The sequence below is a fragment of the Vanellus vanellus genome (genome assembly GCF_965231255.1).
Source record: "Vanellus vanellus genome assembly, chromosome: 6".
Taxonomy (NCBI): Eukaryota; Metazoa; Chordata; class Aves; order Charadriiformes; family Charadriidae; genus Vanellus; species Vanellus vanellus.
In genome coordinates, this window is record NC_138911.1 from 17,586,330 (window position 1) to 17,612,629 (window position 26,300).

The 26,300-nt window shown below is 39.0% G+C and overlaps 1 protein-coding gene across 1 annotated transcript in view; it reads left to right on the top strand.

The window, feature by feature from the left end:
• Positions 1–846: 846 nt before the first annotated feature.
• TRPM5 (transient receptor potential cation channel subfamily M member 5) overlaps positions 847–26,300 on the top strand; it is a gene marked incomplete at its 5' end in the record, with an annotated part of 39,606 nt that continues 14,152 nt past the window's right edge. The window contains 15 exons of the mRNA XM_082485415.1: positions 847–963; positions 1,905–2,085; positions 3,654–3,820; positions 6,947–7,127; positions 9,603–9,667; positions 11,545–11,736; positions 13,054–13,153; positions 14,020–14,138; positions 14,758–15,108; positions 17,535–17,666; positions 18,879–19,002; positions 21,026–21,171; positions 21,940–22,052; positions 23,521–23,616; positions 26,007–26,265. Coding sequence (XP_082341541.1) covers positions 847–963; positions 1,905–2,085; positions 3,654–3,820; positions 6,947–7,127; positions 9,603–9,667; positions 11,545–11,736; positions 13,054–13,153; positions 14,020–14,138; positions 14,758–15,108; positions 17,535–17,666; positions 18,879–19,002; positions 21,026–21,171; positions 21,940–22,052; positions 23,521–23,616; positions 26,007–26,265 — 2,343 coding nt within the window. The remainder of the gene's footprint in view (positions 964–1,904; positions 2,086–3,653; positions 3,821–6,946; positions 7,128–9,602; positions 9,668–11,544; positions 11,737–13,053; positions 13,154–14,019; positions 14,139–14,757; positions 15,109–17,534; positions 17,667–18,878; positions 19,003–21,025; positions 21,172–21,939; positions 22,053–23,520; positions 23,617–26,006; positions 26,266–26,300) is intronic.

Here is a 26,300-nt window from a genome sequence, read left to right on the forward strand (position 1 = left end):
TTCAAATTATAATTATACCAGTTCAGTCAATGTGGAATGTAGGAAAAGCAAGCAGACCTTTTCAGTGTCTCATGTAATGCAGAAGAACAACTCTTATTATACGACCTTTGCTCTAGGACAGATTACTCGCTGTCATTCCTGTAGCCACATATAGAGAAAACCACCTGCCTTTTTGAACTGTATGTTCTCATTGAGTACAGCCTGGCCTTAAGTACTTGGCTTATGAATATAGCCCTTTCCTATGGCAAACAGAGAGTAAACCTCTCCTAAAATATCTTCAGATGAATACAATGTCATCACTTATTTATTTAGTGTTCATGTTGGATAACCTAAGTCATAGTAGCATGGTGAATAACAACATCAAGAAACCGTGACTTCAGGCACTCACTGCCACAGCTCTACTCTTGCTTGCCTTACTCTTGCCTTGTTTGTGACTAAGGGTACCTCTTTCTCTCTTGTAGAATTAGGGTCACCTTTGGGCTCTGCAACACCCCCCATGACTTTGGACAGATTGCACGATCTTGCACTTTGTAACTCAGCTTTCTGTCTGCTAAATAAGAGTCAAGAGAGCCTTACTCCTTCATGCCTTTTTACAATAGGCATATTACATAGCTTTGGTTTGGAATCTGCCTCCTCCTTTATATGACGTCCAATATTTGGTACAAACACCTCCATCTTTAGCTAAACTTTATAAGCATTATAGTAAAATAGTAAACTATTTTACTAAAAACTCAGATGTAAATCAATGGATTTTGTGGCCTCTCCAGTTTAAACAGCTTCTCATTTTCCAGTTTTCTGTCATCTCAGTGAACACCTTGGTGTACTGGTGATCACCTTACAAATTCAATGGAGGAAATGGAAACAAAGCTCTGCAGCAGTGACAAAGAGGAAGCTTTCAAAAGAGAACTACCATACTGCATAGGAGAAATAGACTTCACAGCTTCTGGGAAGAAACGTGGAAAGGTAGAGCACTGAGGAGTTTTAACCGTTAACACTGTTGCTGTTGTTCAGCTGTTACTTAGTATTAAATGTAGAGATTGTAATAGTGAGGGTCAATGTGCCACAGCGTGAGGCACCAGATTGTACTCAAAGTAGGGACCACACCTTCTTGAACATCAATATGTTTTATAATAAAGCCTATTAATATACAGAAATAAATCACTTGACTTGCACTGACATACTACGAGTACCGTTGATCACATTTCCTTCAAAAAAAAAAAAATCATGTGCCCAGCTTCCTTCATTTTGCATCATTTCCCTGTATTATCTCTTTCTGCCAAAAATTAATCACTATGGATTTCAACATTTTAAACAGAGTTCTCTCTCTCTGTTCTGCTAATATACAGAGAATGATGTACAAGGACAGACCCAGCTCCTCACTAGTCCCTTGCGTACATTAGAGCTAGAGCAGAAGGAATTGCTAGGATCAGAAATATGCCTTGAGATTTTGTTTTCATTGTAAAGTCTTAGGCACAAACCCAAAATATATACAGAACAGGAGGAAGCAATAGATTCATGTAACACATCCTTGAAAAACAGACATGAAATCAGGCAAATATTTTAGCTACTGCAGAAACAAGAAACCCCTAAGAAATTTGTTGGCTTTGCTAGATTGCCATGGTACTGAAACCAGTTCAAGAGGAATAACAGCATTAAGGCAGAGAGCACTATGTCAGTCTGCAATACAGAATTAAGCCGTGGAACTGACCCAATTAGTGAGATGACAATTATACAGAAGCCTGCTAAATTCATCCTAGTATTTAGTTCTCTGTTAGGTCTTGGTCAATAAATTTTTCTTAAATAACCAAGTTGATGATAAATTTCCCTCTGCATTCACCATGAACAATATCTCTACTGTATCCTACTATTGTTGTTCAGTGTTTTTTTTGTTTTGTTTGTTGAAGTTTATTAAGGTCCCAAGTACCATTCATCCTGGAATTATATTCGAAGTTATGCTCAACAAATGGAAACTACCTGCTCCCAATTTGGTTGTCTCTTTAGTAGGGGAAGAAGAAAATTTCCAGATGAAGCCTTGGCTACGGGACACCTTAAAAAAAGGACTTATAAAGGCAGCTCAAAGCACAGGTTAGTGCTTTAGCCTTTAAAGAAGGAATTTATATTCCTACTGGATTCTCACACCTAGCATCCAGTGATCTTTTAATGTTAATGGGCCTGCTCACATGATTATTTTTAGAAGTTCAAGACTTTGCTGAATGCAACCTGCAACCTGTATTTAAACAGCTTTTAACATGAAAATTATTGTATTAGAAATAGCAAAAATTGCTCGCTTCAAACCAAATTACTCCAGGCAACCAGTCCTGAAATGTAAAATTACCTGATGTTATTCCCTCAGAGATGAGGCTAGAAAGATGGCATGAGATGGGACCAAATACATAGTCTCTCTTTGGTGCCATAGCAAAATAATTCTTAAAAGAGCATACAAATTTGACTTCAACAAGAGTGAATTTAGATCAAAAATAAGAATTCTTATTTTCTCCATTCTCACTTTTTAGCCACCAGTCAAAATAATGTTGTAATAGTTTTTATTTTTTGAAGATTTTTTTTCTTCAAATCTAAGAGTTGAAGAAACTTTGTTAGTAAACCAGCCTATGATTAGACTCAACTTTAAACAAAAAGACCTTGGCAATGTTTAGTACAAAACAAGTCAGCTCACTTTCTCCCTGGCTGTTCACCTGAATGACAAATGTAGTGAAAAGCATTTAAAAACAAACACAAACAAATGAGTATCTGGGAAGACACATGAAAGTGACTTTCATTTAAGATGGCTCCCCCTCCCCGCCCCCCCGGTAGCTTTATGAAAATACCTGCAAAATGAAGTGAAAATGTTTGTAAGCATTTCATAGCAAGCTCTTGGTTTAGCTTCACTGGTCCAGACAAGATTGTAACGGTATTGCGTTTTGTAATGAAACAGCCCAGTACACAAGCTCTTTTTGACACTTTTGTACAACACAGATATTCTCTATCTCCCGCTGCCTTCTATACTTAAGACTGGACAGCATCATGATCTCTAATTCCTTTATGTTACATATTTGAAAAATGTTGGTTAGCTGTTTACCTAGGGTTCCCCAAATTCTTTTTCACAATAACAATACTGCCGTAAATCCTACTCTCCTGAAGAGTTCACTTGCCAACATGCACAAGAACAAGAGAAAGAGAACACCAGATTAAGCAGATTATGCCCAAACTCTTCAGCTATCAGGTGATTGCATGGGACTGTTTAGTCCTCAGTTCAAGCCAACAACTTCTTCCACCCCGTCCTGTTGCTCTTCCTTGTGCAACAATCAGACCTGCTTGGCATGGTGAAGTTTCTGCTCATATTTAGCCAGTAAGTGACTCTAGACTGGACACAGCATTCTTGATGGGTGTATTGGCATTAGAGTAAAGATGGTAGCATTGCATCACATGATATGTGAAGCACGTTTGCTTAGGCATATAATTTCTTCTTGTTTTCCTTATCAAAGTCTTACATACTTTGTATGTATTTTAATTCTAAAAGTTGTAGTCTGTCAAGACCTGTCTACAGTTTATCTATCTCAAAAAAAAACTTAAATCCAGTACTGCAAGTAATGTTACTTGAAACATAAACATGTTCAATTATAAAGAAACTAACTATTTTTAAAAAATAATTTCAGATGCGTGGATTTTTACCAGTGCTTTACGTGTAGGAATAACAAGACACTTAGTGCAAGCAGTCCGAGATCATGCACTGGCTAGTACTTCATCCAAAGCAAGAGTGGTCACCATAGGAATAACTTCACTCAGAAAAATTCAGCACAGAGAAATTCTGGAAAACACAAAGGTATTTTTTGCTTATTCTACTCGTGAGATGGGATTGTTCAGAAGTATGCTGCACCTTTACAAATTTGGAATTAGTAGGCAGAACAACGTTCTTCTAACTTAAAAACCAAAGTGGAGTTTAAAGTGTGTTTTGGGGGAAAGCAGAAATAAAAAGCAGGAAGAATTGTTAGACCCTAATAATTCTGTCCCCTGTGCAGTTCTGCAAATATCCAGTAGGTGACAGCATTAGACATTAGCTCGGCGACCAGAGTAAGGATGAACGTCAGGAAAAAATCATGCATCATAGGGTACCTTTAATGTTTTTTTTACCTTGTTCACTTACTGCAGAAGCACTTACTTCAACCTATTCCATAAATACTGTAAAAAGTATATTTTATTGGAACACAACCATAAATATTTCAAGACGAAGTTTTCTTAAGTAGTCCTTGAGTTGGTGTCTAATATGCAAAAACTTGCTCAACACAGCAGGCCAAAAAAGCTAGCCATGCAGCATTATGTCTAGTTACTGGGAACTCCAGGGACTTCACAATTCAGGTCAAAGCAATCAACGTTCTTGAGGGGAAAAAAAAAACAAAACAAAACAAAACAACAACACCCCTACATCCCCCCCAATAAAAAAACTCACCCAACAAAAACAGTTGCTGAAAATGTCAAGACAAGTTGACAGTGAATTGATTGGGAGGTGGAGAAAAAAAAAGTAATTATGGCATGACCTCCTTGTCACTGGGTATACAGTCTGTCCTAGGCAGAGTACTATAACAATAAAGTAGGTGTGTAATGACAATGAATGACAGTTCCTCTGTGCTATTTTACTTCCCTGCAGAAGCTAAGAAAAAAACGACAAACACAGCCCTTCGAACCCACACCTAATTCTCCTCTCAGATAGGCTAGCAAGTACCAGCTAGCAATTTATTGTCATTGGGCTTCCTCTTTTCCCATCGTTTTTGGTAAAGACAGCTACCTGTGTGCTTTACCAGGGGGAACTCTTTAGCTGGAAGACTTTAACCTATTTGTGGGGCTGAAATGGTCCGACAGGACGTCAGAGGAAAGAATTTGGTTCATTGCATTTGTGAATTTTGTTAAGGAAAGTTGCTTTGGCAAATGCAAACTAACTATTCCACCTCCCTCCCAGGTTAAGTGATCAAAATGCATCTGGAGCTTTCCCAACCAGCAGCTACAAAACAAGTGCACTGGTCTTTTATTCCATTAGATTTTCTCCCTCTTAACTAGTGCCCAAATTCTTTGTCAAGGAATAGTTCACGTGGAGCGTTCCTGACCTAATGACTTCTGGCACTGCTTCCACCCAAAGACATTCTGGATTTTAGTCAGTAACTTTAAGACAAAGGAACTACAGACAAGGATGTTGATCTAAACCCAGTTCTCTTTATACTTGGCACTAACACAAGCAGCTTGTTGTATAAAATAGAGCTAACAATCCACACTAGCAAGGAGAAAAACAAGCCCTGAAATCAGTGGATCTCTCCCATCTCTTCTGTGTTAATGGTATGCTTTAAACATCACTTCCACATTTTCAGAGAATAAATAGGAAAATCCCTGAGGGCCTTTTTCAATTGGTTGTTGTGCCTCCAGGTCCTAATCAAAGGCCAGATCTTTGGCAAGTAGGTTTAATGTTACATGGCAGCAAAATATAGGCACACCCTCTATCAAAACAAAATTTGAAGGCAAATTAATTGTGTCAAGAAGCTTTCCCCAACAAACGAGAGACAGAGAGAAGGAGGTAAAAGAAATTTGTGGCACTTGCTCTTTGTAAAGTACATGCAAACTTACTGCTTTTTTGCCTGAAACAGCCTCTGATGTTCCTACTCTTCCCAGAGTTGCTGACAGGGAAAAAAAGCCATAGGAACACGCCTGATTATAGTCTTTTTCACCTTGCTTTGTAGGAGATTTCTCTTCTCAAGTTTGACTGTATGCAGCTTCATTTCAGAAAGCCACTTAGGGTCGTGCTATGCGGTGTGCTCAACTCTTCTAGCCACAGCGTGAAGGAGCTTGTCTCTCTGCCATACCTTAGTGACAACTAGGTTACTTGCATAGTTACACTGCTATGTCTAGAAAGGCTTTAACAACTGTCTGTGTCCACAAAATTAGTGGGAGGAAAATGCAATACACAGGCACAATAGCCAAGCTAACAGTCTGAGTTTTGTCCATGAACTCAAAGGCTGCAGGAGTTGGAAAAGAGGCGTGATAGAAGGAAATGCAGATTTTAAACTATTGCTTTAATCTGGCTTGCTTGAAACAGGACAGTGATTATGAAGATGAAAAAGAAGAATAAGCAGGCATTTAGAGCCTGGCTTGCAGCTAGGAATGATATATCAAAGTGGATATGCAACAGTGGGAAAGAAATATTTATTAAGGAAGTAAGGGGAACTTGAAAAACTGTGTGTATGGATGACCATAGGTAGCACAATCCTTAGAACAAAAGACTATAACAGGGGTTCTGTTTTACCCAGACAGTGATTTTATGCAAAAATTCATTAATAAATAATTTCAAGATATAACACCCCTCACCCAAAATAAAAGTTAATAAAATTGCACTTTCTAAAGTCTGCCCTTTACTCACTTTTTCAGAATGCAATTTCCAAACTGAGAATAACCATTAGATCACATATAACCCTGTCAATTAAATAAAGCTGCATTTAAACTTATATGGACATATAGCAGGTTAACTTACCTATTGGGCTAAACATGGACAAAACAATACTGTAGTGAATAGGTTTGCCCCTGTTTATACCAGCTGAGACTTTAGCCTCCCGAGACATTACAGCTCCATCCACAATTATTGGGTCTCATGGCCCCTTTCCATTTGTCCAACAAACATTTCCAAAACTTCTGAATGAATGCCTACATTCCAGAGATGATGACCGATGTCACTATATATTGTAGCGCCCAAGAGAGAAACTTCAGGGACTGCAGCTTTCAGTCCTGTCAAATCTGGCACCTTCCAGAAGCAACACATTCTCCTTCTCTACCCTTTTCAAAGAGTCTATTCAAGCGTCTCAAAGGTGGTGTGCTATGTCATGGCGCAAACAACAGAGAAACGGAGATGAAGCACATAAAAACATGGATTGTGTTTGGTAGAGAACACTAACATCTCTCCTCCTCTCTCTAGAATGAAAGTCTTGTACACTACCAATCAGATGATAATATCCAAGGCCCACTGTATTCCCTGGACCACAACCATTCCCATTTTATTTTGGTGGATCACATGACACTGCATGAGCCAGATAGAACCACTAAGCTACGTCTCACCTTGGAAAAGCATATTTCAGAACAGCGTACTGGATATGGTGGTAAGCCAACTCTATATAGGCATATAAACTTGAATAATACCAGTATTATGTGAATGTTGTGGGCCCCAGCCTCATCAAAGGCAAGCCAAATTCTCAAATTGGACAATCATCTACATAGGCAAGATCAAGTAAACACATCTGTCATTATGTAAGAGGCAGAACTAAGGTGACTTCTGAAGTTGAGAAAGCTGCTCTTTGAATGAAAAATCCTGACTTTTACCACATCTCCTTAAACATAGCTCAAAGCTGATCTTCAAAGCATAGCTCAAATTGCCTTAAGACACAAAAAATGGAAAATAAATCCAGCTTTAAGTGCCTTAACCAGTGGCTCTAAGAGGTTGACGTTCATTGTTGTATACTTTTATCCCCTCTCACACACAGGGTCTTGAATTGCTCCCATAGTGGAAGAAAAGGCTTGTTCCAAAGTCTTCTGAAATATTTTAAGCCATATTTATTTCAGTGTAAAATCTTACCCTGAGTAAACAATGTAGCATCTAATGGCCATCTTAATCTATATGACCTTTTTTTATAATGAGAACTGAGTATTGGGGCAGGCCTCCTGCTGCTATTTGTGGAAAGAATTCAGTTGTAGTGCTAATACAATTACTTCTACCTTCCCTTTGTTTCTGTAATACCTGCAGTGCTAGCACAGCTGAAACAGAAGGGAGAGCTCACTTATTCGCACTTGTATGCGTCAATGGAATATTCAATTACATAGCCCATAGTATGGTTGCACAGATGTACCTGAGAGCATGAATGCACCCGAAGAATGCTTATCTGGTGACTCAGATAGGAAAGACCACAGGTGGACTGTAATGGTAGGCTGAGGTTGCAGTGCTGAGAATTAGAAAGTATTCCTCTTTCTGCTTGCAAACCAAGGCTGATTGAACAAATCTCAGTGGAACAATTTTCTGTCAAAAAATGTTGATTCATGAAACAAATATTTTACTGGAACACATTGAATTCAGTGGTGTCTTCCATAAACAAAACTAATGTTGTTCATTTAAGCTCATTTATATTCAAGCTGAGCAAAGCTATGTGACTTTACTGAAGTAAAACACTTTAATAAGGTCATGCAGAATCTCCCTATCTTAAAAAATACCTAGAAGTCATTCAGAGGAAATTTTTGATAGCTGAATATTCTTTTCAACTAAGGACTTCCCACCTTGCCAGCATAAAGTCAGAATCCCAATCTCCCTCCTCTCCTGCCCAGCTAAATTTTATCTAAATCTATGGTAAATGAAGAATATTTGAAACCATAAACATATCTTGAGGAACCTGTAGTCACAGAGGTCACTCTTCAAACTACAACTTCACCTTATAGAGGTATAGCAATGCTATACTATTCACTAAAACAAATTAAATGACTTGCCAATGAAGTTACTGACTACAGTTTAATTCTACCTTATCTCTGTAGTGATCCCACAACAGATCCAACAAATAGCAAGTGACAATATGTACGCTGCTCTGGTAGACCTACAAAGGGAAACATCAAAAAATTGTTTGAACCAAATGCCTTTTATCTTCCAACTGAAAGAGGCATTCATCTCATGATGCTACTGTTTTGATTGAGCTCTTTTAGACCAATCTATAGTTGCCTTTGGGTTACAGAGTTCAGCATTTAAAGTACAAACCATCTAGAAATAAGTGGGCCTCTGTGGGAGGATGGCTAAGGACAGGGATGCCTACATTGTTTCTTCCCCTGCTGCCATGACACCTTAAATATTTCATAAGTATTTCTTTTAAATTTATAAGATTATGTTATTAATAATCACCACATTAGACTGTGCTGAATGAATTTTTAACATGTTTAAGCACAGTAATAAAGAGTATATGGTTTCTATCAATTCATATCTGACTCATCTCACCCTAGCTGTTCTACATAGTCAGCCTCTTCATATTCTTAAATCCTCCTTTTATCAGGCTTTTCTCCTGGATTCCACTACACCTTCCTGCACATGCTAGGCACACGCATAACACCTGGGACAAACTGACAGCTTCTCACTTCTAAGTGTATCTTAATATAAACAAGGGTAGCTGCCTTTCTGAAAATCTAACAATCTTGTCTTGCACCCTAATGCAGCTCCATTACTCCACTCTCCAATCACCGTGCAGTAAATAAATAACTTAAAAAGTCAACAGTAGTATGACATACAGAAGTGCCAATGTCCATGTTTTGCAGCTGACATGTACTGAGGTGAGAAAAGACTGGACTACTTGCCAGGGATCAGGCAGGACATCTGAGGCAAAGGTGCCTTTGTCCTGAGTCTTAGACTAAGACCCTATCTGCTAGGTCACATTGTTATTCTCTTCTTTTGCTACTTGCTTCTGCAATTGCCTGCCTTCTGCAGGTTCCCATTCTGGTAGGCACCAAAACAGCACGTAACAGGAGAACTATTTTCAAGGGGTCAACAAAAACACAATAGTTTTCTGAAAGCTGCTAACTTTTTAAAAATTAAACCATCTATTTCACAGGAACGGGTAGCATTGAGATCCCTGTGCTTTGCTTACTGGTAAATGGAGGACCACGCACGCTTGAGGTAAGAAGCTGTTTGCAACTTTAGAAAAATAAATTAACTGGTGCTAAGGAATTAATGGAAAATTTGGCTGGATGACAAACACAAGGATTGGCACTTTACATAAGGTCAAAATTCATATCTTTTCACCATTAAGAACTGAATTCTGTTAATATTAAATTTGCCAGTATTTGTTTGGGAGAAACATTTCCTTTTGAATAGGCACCAGCTGATCATTAAATCTTCCATTGCCAGCTCATACAGTGGGAAGAAGGAATCCCAAACCAAAACAAACCCACAGAAGCCAGCTCCAAATCTCACGAAATAGGAATACTGTGCTATTACTCGAGATCACACACAAGAAAAGGTTAATCATTCAGTGCCGTCCAGTAACAGTGAGACAACTGTCTCTGTGTCTCTCTCACAGTGCTCAGAGGAAGCACCAGACCAAGTTTGCTCGATATGCCATTTAAAACTATAGTGTCCTAGTTCCACTGTGCAAAAATACATTATAGGATAGAAGACTGGATAGTTGTCAGCTAACTATCCCATATCGTCTTCATCAAAGGATCAGTTTTGATTTTTTCCTGAGTAATTCTACAACTTGAAGAACCTGTTAGCTAGGAGATAGTCTTTGATTTCTATTTTAGTTTCACTGGCATTTTATTTTGCGACTTTGTAGCAGCCTGTATGTCCACATGGCATTTTTTTAATAACACTGTCAGATGAAAAGAATCCTCTACAGTACCTTTATGGAGACATTTAACCATAATTTAAAGTTTCAAAGGGATGAGACTCTGCAACACAAGCTGGTAACGTCTTTCAGAATAATGACTCATTTCTAGTGACGTTTTCTAGTTTCAGTTTCCAGTCCCTGTATCTTGTCATATCTTTGCCAGCTGGCCTGAAATATACACTGCTATTAGAAATCTCACTGTTTAAACTAGGATTATGTCACCTCTTGAGCTTCCCTTTTAGAAGCTATATATGGCAGTGTTTTCTATATCTTGGGTGTTGAAAAATCACATATCACAACCCATAAATCCTCTTTTCAAAGTTTTAGATAACAAAGTGACTTGGACACCAAAGGTAACTGGTTGGAGCTGCCCTAAATTTACATGTGCTGGGAATGGATAACTGATTGCACTTTTTTAGAGTATCAATTTCTTAAATACAAATTGGATAATACACACCAAGGACTACAACAGTTGTTTAAAATAACCCAACCTAATCTAAAAAAACCAAACCTACACAACAAGCAAATCAATAGCTAGGTTCTTAGAGTCTCGTTAGCTTCTTGCATAACTCCAGAGTAAGAGAGAGATTGGCACCAAGTAGTCATTGTTGCAATTACGATGCCATGGCCTCTGCTTTCCTCTCTCAACAACCTGCCTGACTCATTCTAACTGCACAAGTAATAGAATTATCAGCCTTCCACTCTTGTAGTTGCTGCACTTCAGTGGTTTTTTTCTGTGGTCTCACGTTGTATTCTTACAAGCAAATTCCTGATTTTCAGAACATATCTCCAGGTTTAGCAGCCAGAAGAGCCTGCTGAGAATTTCTGTATAGCGCTCCTCTTGTGCTTGAGTATGCTGAAACACAAACCGGGGTGGAGGGGCAGGAAGGGAATCAGGGACAAAGGAGTTTTATCCATTGTTTGTCAAAATCAGATTGCTTAGCTACTCGGCAGATGTGTCATGAAAAGAAGTATAGTCAGGAGCCTATACATGGACAATCTGTTACAGAATCAGAAAAATCCTAATAGCTTAGAGGAGTCTGGACTGACTCCATAGTGGGTCTGGTTTAGGTATTCCTAGTTTTCAAGAAATCAAGAAATCCTTCTTTTGAATAACATTTTCTTTCCATATATAAATTCTAAAAATGTACTTTTTAAACTACAGAGAATTTGCAGCGGTCTGGAAAATTCTGCTCCCTGGCTTATCTTAGCAGGGTCTGGAGGTACAGCTGACATCTTAGCTGAATTCATGAATGACCCACAGCTTATTTTGCCAGAAGCTGTTGAAAAGCAATTTAAGGAGAAATTCCCTGCAGAAAGCTTCTTGTGGAAGGACATTCTCCAATGGACAGCAACTGTGAGCTCATATGTTTGATAATTATATGAACCATGTTCACAAGCTCTCTCCTACCATTTCTAGCTTTGGCAGTCCGTTCAGTACAGGTATGACAAGAAGCTGCCCAGAAATTTTGGGTACTCCAATGCTCTGACAGTGGTGTGGTAGAATACCTCTCCAACATTAAAATCAAGTGCTCGGTTGATCATACAAACTACTTTATCCTAGTGATTCAGCTTAACACTTAGGGCTCTGTCCTTCCTCAATTGTTTCCTCAAGTAACAGCCAGCACCCAGGAACCCCACAGTCCTTCTGGAAGGAATGAATGCATTATTTATATTCCACAGCTGTGGATCTTGTGCAGCTGTGACAGAAGAGACTTAATTCATGATCTACAGCTGTTAAATGGAAACCTAATTGTGGATAAGAATGAATAAACTAAAAGAATGAAGGGTGTTTAGAAATTATCCTATCTATTGTCAGTTATGTGTGTTCTTAAAAAAGAAAGACGAAACAGATTCACAGATTTTCCTCACTCTTTGTCTTGAGGCGCACCTGCTGGATTCAAACCACTATGCATAAATTTTAAAGAAACAAAAAAAAACACTTTGACATTGTCTTTATGTGAAGATTGAAGAGCACTGTGTGCCGCTGAGATAAACCGAGTCCACTCGACCTGACCCACTACTTATTCTTTGCAGTCCCTGCCATAATCCTTAACTTTCTAAGTTCCACATATTAATTCCATTAGAGAGAACTTTGCCAGATCACTAACACAAGGGGATGGAAGGGCATGTAGAAGCAATATTGCCAGATGCTAACAAAGTCTTGGTGCAGCTGAACTGCGAGAAAGAAAACTCAATAAATAGAGAAGCAGAAGAAAAGAGTACTGTATATATCAATATTTGATGACTTTTACTCAAAGAAGATTTAGAGACTATGCTTTTAAATAAACAACTGTGAAAGCAAAACTGAAATGTCAAAGCAGGAAAAGTTATAACAAAACTGGTGGTATGCCTGCTGCAGCATGACTATGAGTCAAATAAGAATGTGAGTTACGGAAGGATCTTTTAATTAAAGCACAGCTCTGGTTCTCAGGATATCCAAGTTCTGTTCCTCCTATCTTGACAGGTGATTTTGGAAAAGGCAGTAACTCCCTCCTTGCCTTATTCATATATGGGAGACTAGTAATGTTTGTCTTCTTGCCAAACCCCAGCTTTACAATTGGGATGTAAGTTTTTGGGAAATACTGTATGGATGATCTCCACTGGGCTCTTAGGCATTAATATATAGCAGTAGGACAATGCATAAAGTGATTTTTGTTTTAACTCCCAATAGATTCAGAACATTATTTCACACCAACATCTTCTAACTCTGCACAACTTTGAGCAAGATGGTTCAGAACTAGACACAGTCATTTTAAAAGCTTTAGTAAAAGGTAAGAACAATAAACACAGCACAGTGTCATACTTGTCTTATTTGCTTCTTCTATGCCACAAATGCTTTTCATTCTTGTCCAGAGCAAGTTCAGTTGGCTGTTGGATGAGATTTCATTTCTGATGCAGAGTTCTGTTTGCTTATTGACATATCAAGTGTGGCAGTTACCATAGCTCTTGTAACCTTGCTTTAAAATAGCGTTTGCTTTTTAATCTCATGCTATTGTATAGTACTATTTTAATCACTCCTTGATTTCACTACTTGCTTCTCTTAGAAGTAGAGGTTATAGAGGAACTGAAACATCCTGGAACAGTTATTCTAATTACAAGCCACCTAAAAATAAACAAAAACAACCAAAATCCAAAAAACGCAAGTAGACCTGAACGGCCTTAGTTCCAGAAACAATCCATTTCTCCTATAAGAAATCTTCAGTGTATCTTCTGAAAGAAGACATTACTTGCTCTGCCACCCATTTCAGTTTGTGTTAACTTAATTGTGTTAACCTAAATTTAGGTGGGAGGGAGTGGGGGTGGGGAGAGATTCTATTCCTAATATGTTAATTGAAACAAGTCAAAAACCATAGCCCCCCCCCCCTTTCTGCAGGCCAGGATCCCTCTTAAAATCCTACAGACATTTAAACTTAACATTTTAATAGAGAATTCAGCTAACTAAATTTAATATTTTTTAATGTTAGTATTTCTTAAGTTAGGAAAAAAAAACGTTGTGAAGTGTTCCAGGTTAAGCAACGCACAGATCTATGATAGCTGGAGGAGGGCTTGTATTGCTTGCCAAATTACCAATACTATATTAAATGAAACATAACAAGTGTAAAATACTGAGCTTATTTGCATTTCCTATTTTTGCCAGCCTGCAAAAGTCACAGTCAGGATGCTCAAGAATATCTGGATGAACTGAAACTAGCAGTGGCCTGGAACAGAGTGGACATAGCTAAAAGTGAAATATTCAATGGTGATGTGGAATGGAAGGTACCAGGTTTTATTGCCTTAGAGGACAATCGGTGTATAATCCAATGTGTACGGGACACTGAAACATCTGATAGAAGGCTTCAGTTTTTAACACTACCTGCATTCTCCACTAAGAGATTAGGCAGTGGTAGTACACTTCTTTAGGCTGATTTTTTTTCCGATCCCTTATATGATAATGGCTAAAGATAGAGGAACAATTCAGTGGTCCCAGTCTCTTTCTTGAGTTCTTTGGGAGTAAGAATCTTTCCCCTCTCTTCTGTACAGACCTTTAAAGGAAACAAACCTGATCTTAGAAAGCAAAAGCAGCATGCAAATATTACCGTTAAAAGATGGTAGGAAGAATGTTTCCAACTGCTGTATAAATACGCAGTGCGGTGGGTACCTAACATCAACACAACTCCTACAGCATTTGTGTTGATGTTTTAACATTAATGCTTACTTAGACATTTTGTCATAGAGAAATGAAGGGGGTTCTACCTCTCTTTCTCATTGTACCCACTGTTCACCTCATAGAAGACAAAATGTGCATGGCCTCATGTTAAATCTTACTTCTCTCCTCATCCATCCATATTTACCCCAAAAACCTTTTCTTTTTTTTTTTTCCCCTTCATCAATCTAGTCCTGTGACCTGGAGGAAGTGATGATGGATGCTCTGGTCAATGACAAGCCAGAATTCGTAAAATTATTTATTGACAATGGGGCTAACATATCTGAATTCCTGACATACAGTCGTCTGCAGAGACTCTACTGTTCCATCTCTCAGAAGTGTCTCCTCTATGAACTTCTACTGAAGAAACATGAAGAAAGCAAGCTGACCTTGGCAGGGATCACTGGTCAACAGCATAAGGAGCAGAAGGAGACCTGCCCACTCTTCACTCTCAGTGAGGTCTCTAGAGTTCTCAAGGATTTTCTCCATGATGCATGCAAAGGTTTCTATCAAGACCTCAGACATGGAGGCAAGAAGAAATCTGTGAGTTACAACTTTCCATCATAGTCCTGCTCCCTTCCAATTTAGAAATTGAAAAATTTTAACTGGGTCTAGCTTTGGGGGTGGGACAGGGAAGGAAAGATGAGAGAAACAGTCGCTTTGGTTTCTTGTTCGTTTTTTCAGCTTGTTATTATTATAGCTAAAATGGTTTGGTCTTTTTCATTTAAAAATTAAAAAGGAAAAGAAAGGAATTTCTAAGATAGACAGGTTGTGATTCCTCTTCCCCCCCCTCTGCATGTGGGGTTTTATGCAAGGTTTTACTGTACCTTGAAGTAGTGCCAAGACATGGCCTCTTTCAGGATCTGCAGAGGCCCCTGTATCTCTTTCTCTTCTAGCGCAACTTGCACAGACCGTTCCTCATTCTAGCACCTTGCACTTGGAGAACAGTTTGTTGATCTTATTAGCCTCACATGTGTAAGAACAGATTCAATTAAAGATATATGGGGAATATGAAAAGATAGATTTACGTTTACTAAGGAGTAATTAGACGTAAAAATAGCAGTCTGCATTTCTCATCTAGAACTTCAAGCAGAAGTACTTGAACAACAATAGTTTCTAGGACAAAGACAAGCAGGCAAAGGCCATTTTCAATCCCATGTCTGAAAATGGTAATCTTTGTACATAAAACTATTCCCAGACTTATACTGTGTAGGAGTAGATTGGATATGCAATAATGTGCAGTACATGATAGTTGCCTTTAGATCATTATAGTCTTGTTATTGAGTGACATTACACAGAGCAAGAAATGAGAACGATTGTGTGAAGCGGCCCTGGCAAGCACCCTGGCCAGCAAGTCACAAGGATAATTCTACCACTGTAGAATGTCTATAGTGCCTTGTCCACAACTGTGCGATAGATATATCATCATTATTGCATTGTGACACTGTGTTTAACATTGAAACTCATAGGTACCAAAGTTCTTGCAAAAGCATCGGAAATAAGTTTGGACGCATGATTTCAAAACAGAGAAGTATAGAGAAATTTCATTAAGATCAGAGTTTTAGACAAGCTAAACAATTAAACCTTTTGATATTTCCCAAGTTCTAATTTCATCTTAAAACTGTTTAAACTAAAAAATAAATTAAAAAAATAAAAATAAATTCTCACTCAAGAGCTTCAATCACTTTTGCTTTGATAAAGCCTAGCTAAATTAATTAGTAGTATGAAAAGCTAAGTTTTAATCTAGTCAGGATTTCTTTGTTCACAAGGACAGACAATTTGAGGCAATACCTTTGAAGTTATCAAGCAAATCACAGACTTGTAAATTTGACAGAATACAAATTTGCCCCTGAAATCTCACTTACCTTTGTGGGATTTGGCAGTTAGTGAGCTAAAGCCACGTGTTGTAAATAAGACTCAATTCAGGTACCAGACCACACTGTCTACTGGATTTTTTCCTTTAAAAACTTCTTCCCATGGCTGCCACCAGTGGCTCAATCCCATTATAATTGGCAACAGAAAGAGCGTCACTGTACTGGGATATGAGTGTCACTGCTGCTAAATTGTGTGTCTTATTTCAAGTTAGGAATGAACGGTTACAAAGGCTGATGATACTTTTGGGATATCTTCGTCTCCTGTAAAGTTTTCAGTGCAATTCAGTTCATTAAATAGCTCACTACAAACAGAAGAAAAAACCAAACACCAACACCCCAAAATGCCATTAAAATAACTTTGAACAGAATCCCATAGTTTAAGTGATTAAAAAACCCATATCCTCACAAAAAGTTGTTTTATTAAAAAAAAAATCCACCCTGGCTGCTTCTAATTAGCACAATAGATATAAAGACAGTTTCTAAATCTATTTAAAACTCAGAACTTGACCTAAGTTGCCATACTTCCTCTGGAGAGTTTTTTATCAAATGCTAAAGGAATAAGCAGTGTTCTACTTAAAATACTCCCTGCATGAGAGAGAGGTTTCTCAAAGGAAAGACTAAAAAGAGGGTATTGACGTACTCTATTCTAGTCCTGTACAGGGTCTTGGTGAGATTTATTTCAGTTGAAATAAAATGCCTTTTGTTCCCTTTTATTTGAAACCATGTCCTCTGTGGCAGTCGAGCAGAATCAATATAACTGAAGGCAAGCTCAGATTAGTTAATCACAGGTTTGTCTTGTATGATATTACACACCAGCAGTGAAACCCTGGCCTTAATAAAGTCAATGAGAGCTTTACCATCGACTTCAATGGAGTCACGGTTTCATCCAGAACGTTCTCACACATATTGAGTTATATCAGGGACACAAGGGTCCTTTGATTCAGTACAGAATGAAATAATTACCTCTCGTTCCTACAGAAAAGAAAAAGAAAAAGAGTATGAAGTAGCCGACAAGGCCAAGAGCAGCTTAGATCATGTCATTTGCATGGAATGAGAATGTAAAGCAGTTTTTAATTTCTACAAACCATATTTCAGGATAAAAGGAATACAAAGCAAGTGCCTGCACCCTTGGATATGAACCAGAAAAGTGAAAATCCTTGGAGGGATTTGTTTGTATGGGCAGTACTTCAAAACCGGCACAAGATGGCAAACTATTTCTGGGCTATGGTAAGCTTTGCACTGCAGCTTCTTCAGATGAAATATTGGCATATTTCAAGTAAATGGGATGGCTTTTTTTCCTCAGCCTTACAGCTCGGATGACAGATAGGTTTGTTTCTAAAATACAAGATGTGGCATGTCTTAGGCTGTTCATCTCTACATGGCTCGTGCCAGGGGGGGGGCAGAAAGCCTGACAAGAGAGGAAGGGCAGAGCCAGCAGCAGGTGTAAATCAGCACAGCCTGAAACACTGCTGATTAAGTTCAGCTGCAGAGTTGGCCCTCCTCTTCCTCGCTGTTGATGACTCACCACTCTCAGCCTCAGGTTTTGTTCCTTCTACAATAGGTCAATTGTTTGGGTTCTAGCACGATTGATACACAGAGGGAAGACAGGGCAATCGAGCATCCTTTGCTTATGTACTGTATGTGTAGGGAACAACAGCATCACACTCTTAAAGGCTGGGCTTCAAGCTGGCATAATTGGCTCCTGTTTTACAGTCCTCCACAACCAACACCCTGTCTTGTGCATCTGGAGTGCAATGCCAGGGCATCCCTCCCCCCCCCGCAGAGCCAGACACAGCTATCGGGCTCCATCCCTGAGCTTCCAGGCTGCTGCATCTGGCACGAGGGGAGTCACAGGGAGGGACAAACTGCAGCACAGCTCTTCAGCCAGTGCTGAGTGTGTGTGCATGCAGACACATCTGCACCATGCAGGGCCTCGTGTTTGTGGTACCCTGTTACCAGAAGGCACGTTTCTCTGCTGTGTGCCACTGGTGTGTGCCTCTGCCAGCTGTGCTCCCTCCTTTCCCATACGTCCTTATGCAGGGTCTCAGCACAGCCATGTTCTAGGTATCTTGGCACTGTGAGACTGTTTTGCTCTATTTCCATAATGCATTCTTCTCCGTGCAGTCTTTGACTGCTACCTCAAATCAGTCCTCTCTGAGATCAATAAAACGCAGAAGTCTCCAGCCATATAAGGCACAAGAACTACTAATAAGTGGTTTTCAATTCTCAAATATCACCAAAACTGTTATTTCAATTGACATTTCAATTGATGTTTTGGACTTTCAAGTCTGTACTTGAGGGAAGAGTCTTTGAAGGGCAGACATGCATGAAATTTTTTTACTTTTTTTTTTTTATTAGATGTGTTCCTTAGTGAAGTCTCCCCAGTTCAGAAATGTCCTTCAGTGTATGGTAACAGCAGCACCCCTTTTAATTCTACAGGGTCAGGAGGGTGTCGCTTCAGCTCTGGCAGCCTGCAAGATACTCAAAGAGATGTCCCGCCTGGAGAGTGAGACTGAAGTAGCACGAATAATGAAAGAGGCCAACTATGAGCAGCTTGCTGTTGGTAAGTAATGGCACTTTTTTAACAGCATCAAAAATTTAAGAAGTAACTGCCATTGGAAGGCAAGCAAGTGAAAAAAATACTGTTTCAGTTGTAAAAGGTCAACTGTCATGAATAATTTAACAGCCTTGCAGCACAGGCAGTCCCAAACATTCACATACCACAGAAGGAGGACTTAAAAACTAATCATTTTGGAAAAATCAGTGTTCCAAGACTGGCCCCTGGGATGCATGGAAGAAATTACTCTTCTGCTGCACGTTGATATTTTAAGTGTCTGATCTTAGTACAAGGTGTGTTACAGCGATGGGCAAGACAGAATAACCAAAACACTTCCTGGCTCACAGCAACCTGGTTTTCCTGCAATATCAAGCTTGCTCTGTAAGGGCCACTAGAGCAACAAGTTCTAAGGTTTGTCTTCGCTGCTAAAAATAATTTGAGATTACCTCACCCAGAAGAGGGCTAACGGCACTGCAAAGCTGCAGTGAGGCTCAGGCTGGTTTCACAGCACACAAACCGCCCCTCCCTACAGCAGTAAACATTCAGGCATCTGCAATGCCGGAACGCCAAGCCCTCTCACCCTTTGCCTGGTTTAAGAACAGATGCCCGCACAGAAGCTTCTCTGCTGATCTGACTTCAATTTAATCCGTACCTGAAGGTAGCACTGCTGTGAACAGAGGGCTTTAAAGAACACCACACTTGGAAACGCAGAAGCTTTTTCTCTCCCCTTAGAGCTAGTACATCAAGAAGCTGAAGGCTCATGCAGACACTGCTACATTATTTATACACAGATCACATTATCCCCCCATCTCACAGGCCATTATTGTTTACAAAAAAATAAAAGTCAGGTTCTCATATAATCACAGGCCTCAAGTAATTTAGTCATGGAATTACAGGGCCTAATCCAATACACAGAAGTCTGCTCCTTGGCTTTGGTAAGTATTAGATGAGATCCTCAATTTTAATTTCTGGCCCAGATAACACTGTCAATATTAAGTAGAGAAAACTTCCTTTAAGAATAATAAATACCATATCAACTGCAAAAGAAGTCTGTATACCAGTTTATTTTAAGTGAACTTGATCCTTTCCCTAGCCCTCACAGTGTAACAGCAAGGTGTAGACTGGCCTAGGAAAGGTACTGAGATAATCAAGTGAATCAGCAGAATGAAACAGACACAAAAAACCGGATCTCATCTAATGAGAAAAACTTGACTTTTTGGACTGTTTATCCTAGTTTCTTAACTCCAGGACCATCTTCCCTGGAAACAGAACTACACCACAACACTCTACCAAGTCTAATATTATTTTATGTCAAATAGCTATGTCTTAAAACCAAGGATTTGTTGGCCAGAAGCCAAAGCCAAGCTGCTCCTTTTGTTTAGTCTATTCCAGAGACTGGGGCAGTGTGGCAACTCATCCTTCAAAGCGTAAGAGGATCACCCAAGAGATACAATTTTGCTTGATATCGCCTAAAGCTCCACATGAGGCAGGCACAGATGAGGGACTATAACAAATACTGACATGTTGCCAAGAAGTTTCTTATGCTGTCTGTAGAAGAACTGAGAAAGAAAAATTTCTCCTCAGATCAAACAACAATAGGAAAAAGAACCCCAAAACAGAGGCCCCAGGCTAAGAAGGGAACATACAGATAGAAAGGGGTCAGAAGGAGGTACTGAGATTTACTCTATACCTTTTCTCCAAATAGTGGGAATTTTAAAATTTTTTTTCACCAAGGCAAATCTATTTCATCTGCCCTCTGCCCCAACACATGTACACACATGCACAAAGCCATAGCGAGTTATTCTTGTGTCCAGCATCATTCGTCTCTCCCTCCTACCTCCTCTTGGCTCTCTCAGACTCTTTTCAACTACTTCAGCCTTGCAGAAGTCTCTGGTGCAGGCAAGGAACATCTGGCAGTGCTCAGGTTTTGCTGCACCCTACGCACATCTCTCTCTTGCCTTATGTTCCTTTTTTTATATTTTCTTTAAAATGACAATAAATGTTTGTCTATGTTTCCTTCATTTGGCAGAACTGTTCAGTGAATGCTACCACAACAGCGAGGAGAGAGCGTTTGCTCTGTTGGTGAGGAAAAATCAGTACTGGAGCAAAACCACCTGCCTTCAGCTGGCTACAGAAGCGGATGCAAAGTCTTTCTTTGCACATGATGGTGTCCAGGTAAGTTTTACAGACCGTTCCCTCACCACCCCTATCCCCAGGGCCTTTAAGCATGGTGTTGAACACAGAAAAGGATAGTGCAGCAACCGAGCAACCACATGAAACGTATTCCCCAAAGAGACATTCTTTGGAGAGGGAACTCTTCCCTCTCCCTAGCATCATACAAAGAAGATGCTATACCGCATCCTTGACAAAGCAACACAGTTTCCCCCTTTGCCCTCCCTTTCATCCAGGTAGCCCGCAAACCACTGCACTAAGGTTTAGCCTTTATTCCATCGTGTGCTTTTTCTTCCTTCCTTGCTCACAGAGAAGTATCAGGAAAGCACTTTAAATCTGCCTGAGGCATAAAGAAGCTGCTCCAAAACGTGAGGTAACTCCTTGTTCAGATATCAGATTCACTGATAAAAATTAAATCAAATTACTATTCAGCTTTGCCCTCACAACCTGAGTTCTCTCCACATACACAAAGCTAAATTAAGAGTGATGGTGCTTTTAGCTCCCAGTGCCCAACTTGCACTTTTTTAGTACTACAGATGTTGCTTAATTCCACTTGACTTGCTGTTCTTTCCACTGTCCTCTTCGTAACTCTTTGCATGCTCAACAACATCTGCAGAAGGGTGCGTAGTGTACCTGTTTGCTCTGAAGTTGTGCCTGCTCTTTAGATTTTCAGACCATTCACTGTCTTAGGAGCCACAGGATACAGGTGCACTTCATCTGCAGATATGTTTTTGAGGTGTTAAAGCTGTCTCTTCTCTTCTTGACTTTTAGGCCTTCCTGACGAAAATATGGTGGGGAGACATGTCTACAAGCACACAGATCCTGAAGTTAATCTGTGGATTCTGGTGTCCTTTCCTAATCTACACAAATTTAATAGCATTCAGGTACAAACATAACTATTTGGGTGCAAGAGACAAGTAAGGGATGAAAAATAAGCCATAAAAAATACCCAGACTGAAAATTTCTCACCTAAGTAATAAACCCAGTAATATCACCTCAGAGCGTCAACAGGATTGCACCACTATTAACCAAATCAGTCTTCTATGGGACAGAGTGATATGTGTGTCCTGTGCTAGTGCCTATCCTAATACTTAAAAGATCAATGCCACAATTTCTCCTAGATCACTTCTATTTTCCACAGAAAAGCCTGTTGGAATTCTGTAAGCTCCAGATTCTACATGGTAATCACTGGGTATAGCACCATCTATTTCTAGATTTGGAGATGCCTGGTTCAAACCTCTGTATCTTATCTAGAAAAACAGCCATTATCAAGCAGTATTATCAGCTACAAGCCTTGTATCTTATCAAGGAAAACAGCCATCACAAAGGAGTATTATCAGCCACAAGCCTTGACAGATATAAGTCAAGTTTAAAAATACAGGACTGACATGAAAACAATTAAGATCTTCAAATTCAATGTCTTATGAGATCTTTCTGTTAGTTTTCTGCAGGGGTAGCTTTGGAGTTTGTCATTTTCAGTGTTTTGTTACAGTGAAAATAGCTAGAATCTGAGGCTTTCTTAAAAACAATAAAAACAAAACAAAACAAAAACAGAAAAGAAAAAAAAAAAAGCAACCAAGATGCTCAGGCAGTCATAAGAATCCAGGAACTGAAACTTTAAAAAAAACCCCTATTATTGTGAGAATCATATACAAATCGTCAGAATTGGCATTATGGATTGACATGCTATTATAATATATATGTTTCTTAACTGTTAAACTACTTAAAAAGCAAGAGGAAAATTTGTTTGGCACTGCTGACTTAAGACTTTCCTTCTGTCAGTATCACTAAAGATGACCTTCTTGACATAGCGGCTGCCAGATTCACAAATTCAAGTAATTTAACGTGAAATTTTGGCAAAGTTTTCATGGAAAGTTTTAAATTATGATTCATAATCAAAGTAAGCCTTTCCAAATCTGTTCTGTTGAGGACATTTTTTTGCCTCCTTTCCCTGGATATGCAAGAGTGGAGATCATGTTCCCTACTCCTTCTGTCATTTCCTCTCTTAATTGCTACTAAGAGTAACGAGGAACAGAGCATTGGGGTATTGTCTTCTAGGACTGACTGAGGGGTTTATTTCTGCTCAAATCCTAAGTAATTTGAGGAAACTGAGCATCCTGCTCCAGTTTTGTGAAGCATGCCAATTATCTGTTCTTTGCATCTTGTGGGTGACTTCAGCCTTTTCCTTACAAATAAACAGAATTTGCAGAAGTAAGGATTACGTATTATTTGATAGCTTCTCAGTGGAGCAAGTCCAAGATACGTATATGTTAACAGTTCTGTATGAATGCCAACTTAGCATGAAAAATTGCTAACTATCATCTTTAAACTCATTAGTTTATTTCCTTACAGTGAGGAAAAACAATCAAAGAATGAGCCAGAGCCATTCAGAGAGCTGGACAGTTTAGATACAGAGAAGACTCTGTTTTTTTCCAAGGAAGAAGATAGGTAAGTTTAAAACCATTAGTTAATATAACTTTTGTGACAACAATCAAAGAACAGGATACTTGTTGTGCATTAGTGATCAGCTAATGTTCTAAGGAGCAGCTGAAGGACCAAGAAAGCTGTTACTGCTCAGAAAGTGCTGTGCCCTCTGATTATTGCTATTGTTGCTCTCTAAAAGGAATATAGAAAATAAACAGGGATGTATGACTGGTTTAAGGAGACACAACTTTACTTGTTCTGAGCAGGTGATTTCTACAGAACAAGGAATCTGCTTAATACCCCGGGAATCAGAAAGCATCTTCTGAGATTTCATTCAGCTCACGATGGCTGATATACACTGGATTTAGGAACTAAGTCCCTATCAGATTACTGAGCTGAGCAGAAAGAATGTTCTCAGCAAAACCTTACATTATTTGAGTGCATCACGACATACTTTCCTACAAAGACAGCAACAGAAGTACTTACAAACATCAGTAACTGGGAATTTTCCCAGGTGGGAATTCCCACCATACTAGTTCTCTTCATTTATATTTTAAAAGATGGTCCCTAAGGAATCTGAAGTACAACAAACTTATAAATTAGAGGGAGCATTACACAAATGGGTAACTGAGCACAAAGATTTTGTCAGTTGCTTGTGGTCATACGTAGATCTGTAATTCAGAACTTCTGAATCCCACCCTATCCCTCTACCACACACTCATCACCAAAACCTGGGAGGCCACAAGGACTTAAGTCGGGATAGGAAGACTTTTGATTAGCACAAAGTCCTCTTAATGGCTACATAGCGCTAAATAGCCGCTTGTATTAAGCATGTGCTTTTCAGTGCTTTAAAGAGAACTTCAGAAATACGCGAGCAATTGTAGCGAGAAAGCATCATCTGCAGTATGAAGTGCTGGACCAAGTCAGAGTTATTAGGTTCTATTTTTACCTGGCATTTAACTGGCACTATATTGGAGAAAATCATTAGTTCTTCTCTCTTCCTCCCTAAACCTATAAAATAGGTGTAAAAGCATCTGTCTCTTGGGAGCTATTTGTAAGCAATGTCATAAAGCATTTCCATATCCTGAGTGAAGCGTGGTTGGATCATTACATTGTGCATTCCAATTACTATTATCTTAGCAATTTATTTTAACAAAGAGGCTCTCTCTCTCCCAGATCTATTTCAGCATCTTACAGTAAAGCTGAAATTATCTGTTTATGGTATTAGCCTGTTACAATGGGAATGTATCTTATGATGTCATAAATTGAGAGGTAGTACAGAATAAGGCTCATAGAAAAGGCTGGCTGTAAGGAGAAACATTTCCTTGTAACAAATGTATCTAATAATTAGCAAGAATGTCAGGGGAAATTAAAAACCAGTGAAGAGCCATTGTTTGGTTTTTTTGTGAGGTGAAATTGAAAACATACCCTAGTGTGCACATCCTTCGGTAGAGATCACACCTCTCAGAGTCAGAATCACAAAATTAAAGATCCAATAACATCCCTAGCTTACACAGGAGAGCAATTTATGTGGAAACAAAAACCTCACACTAAGATCAGATTGCTATCAAATACAGGGAACTTGCATTTTCTGCACAGGATAATTTCCATTAGCATTTCATGTTCCAAAACACAGCAAAAACAATTGTAGATGTACAGGTCAAATTTCCCTTTAGTTATCAAAATATTCGTGTAATTCCACAAGAGTCAAAGACTACCTTAATAAATAATTTATGAGGTCAACTTTTTTTGCTAAAAGGCTTCTATATTACAATTAAATTAAATTGCAGAAAAAAGTAAAGGGCAAGATGCCAGTGCTTACAGTTGTGTAAAGTACTAAAGTATTCCTTCAGTAGTCCTCTCAGACTTCAGCAAGGATAGTCAAGAAACACGCTTAGTATGATCCAGCACTTTGGAGACTGGGTCAGAAAGAGGAATTGTTTAAAGTCACAGCAACAACAAGAACTGCATACAAACACTGCAAGAAATTTTTAGAGCCAAAATAATTAAGAACCGATTCACAAACTACATTGGCCGTTTCCTTTTCTTTCCTATTATTTAAGATGATGAAGAGCAATTAGCCCACTTCCCTCTCTCCTTGTGTGTTTGCAGTGCTTGTACTAAATGCAGGCACACAATGAAGTTACAAATCAAATTAACACAACAAAACTCAAATAACAGGAACAGGCATTTAAGTCTGATGTGACTTTGTTTTTCAAAACCTTCTTTTTGACTTGAAATATTTCTGATATGGTAATATGATTGCTCTGACTTCTGCAGCCTTCTTCCTTGCCACCCCCAGCATCTGCCTGTTACTATCTTACAAGAAGCTTTATATAGAATAATACTGAGCCTATTCCCATGAACTAATTTTAGCAAATTGTCACCAAGCCTATATTCTTTTTGTTTTGCAGAGGAAATGGTAAATTGGAAAAGCAGAGCCCTTCAGAAAACACAGCGTGGGCGACATCCATGTTTACTCGGTGGAGAAAATTCTGGAGTGCCCCTGTAACTGTATTTATGGGGAATGTTATAATGTACTTTGCTTTTCTGTTTCTATTTACCTATGTCCTTTTACTGGACTTCAAACCACCTCCACCTGAGGGTCCATCTGCTAAAGAAATTATACTTTACTTCTGGGTTTTTACCCTGGTCTTAGAAGAAATCCGACAGGTCAGTAATTTACAACATCTTAGTAATAACGCAGT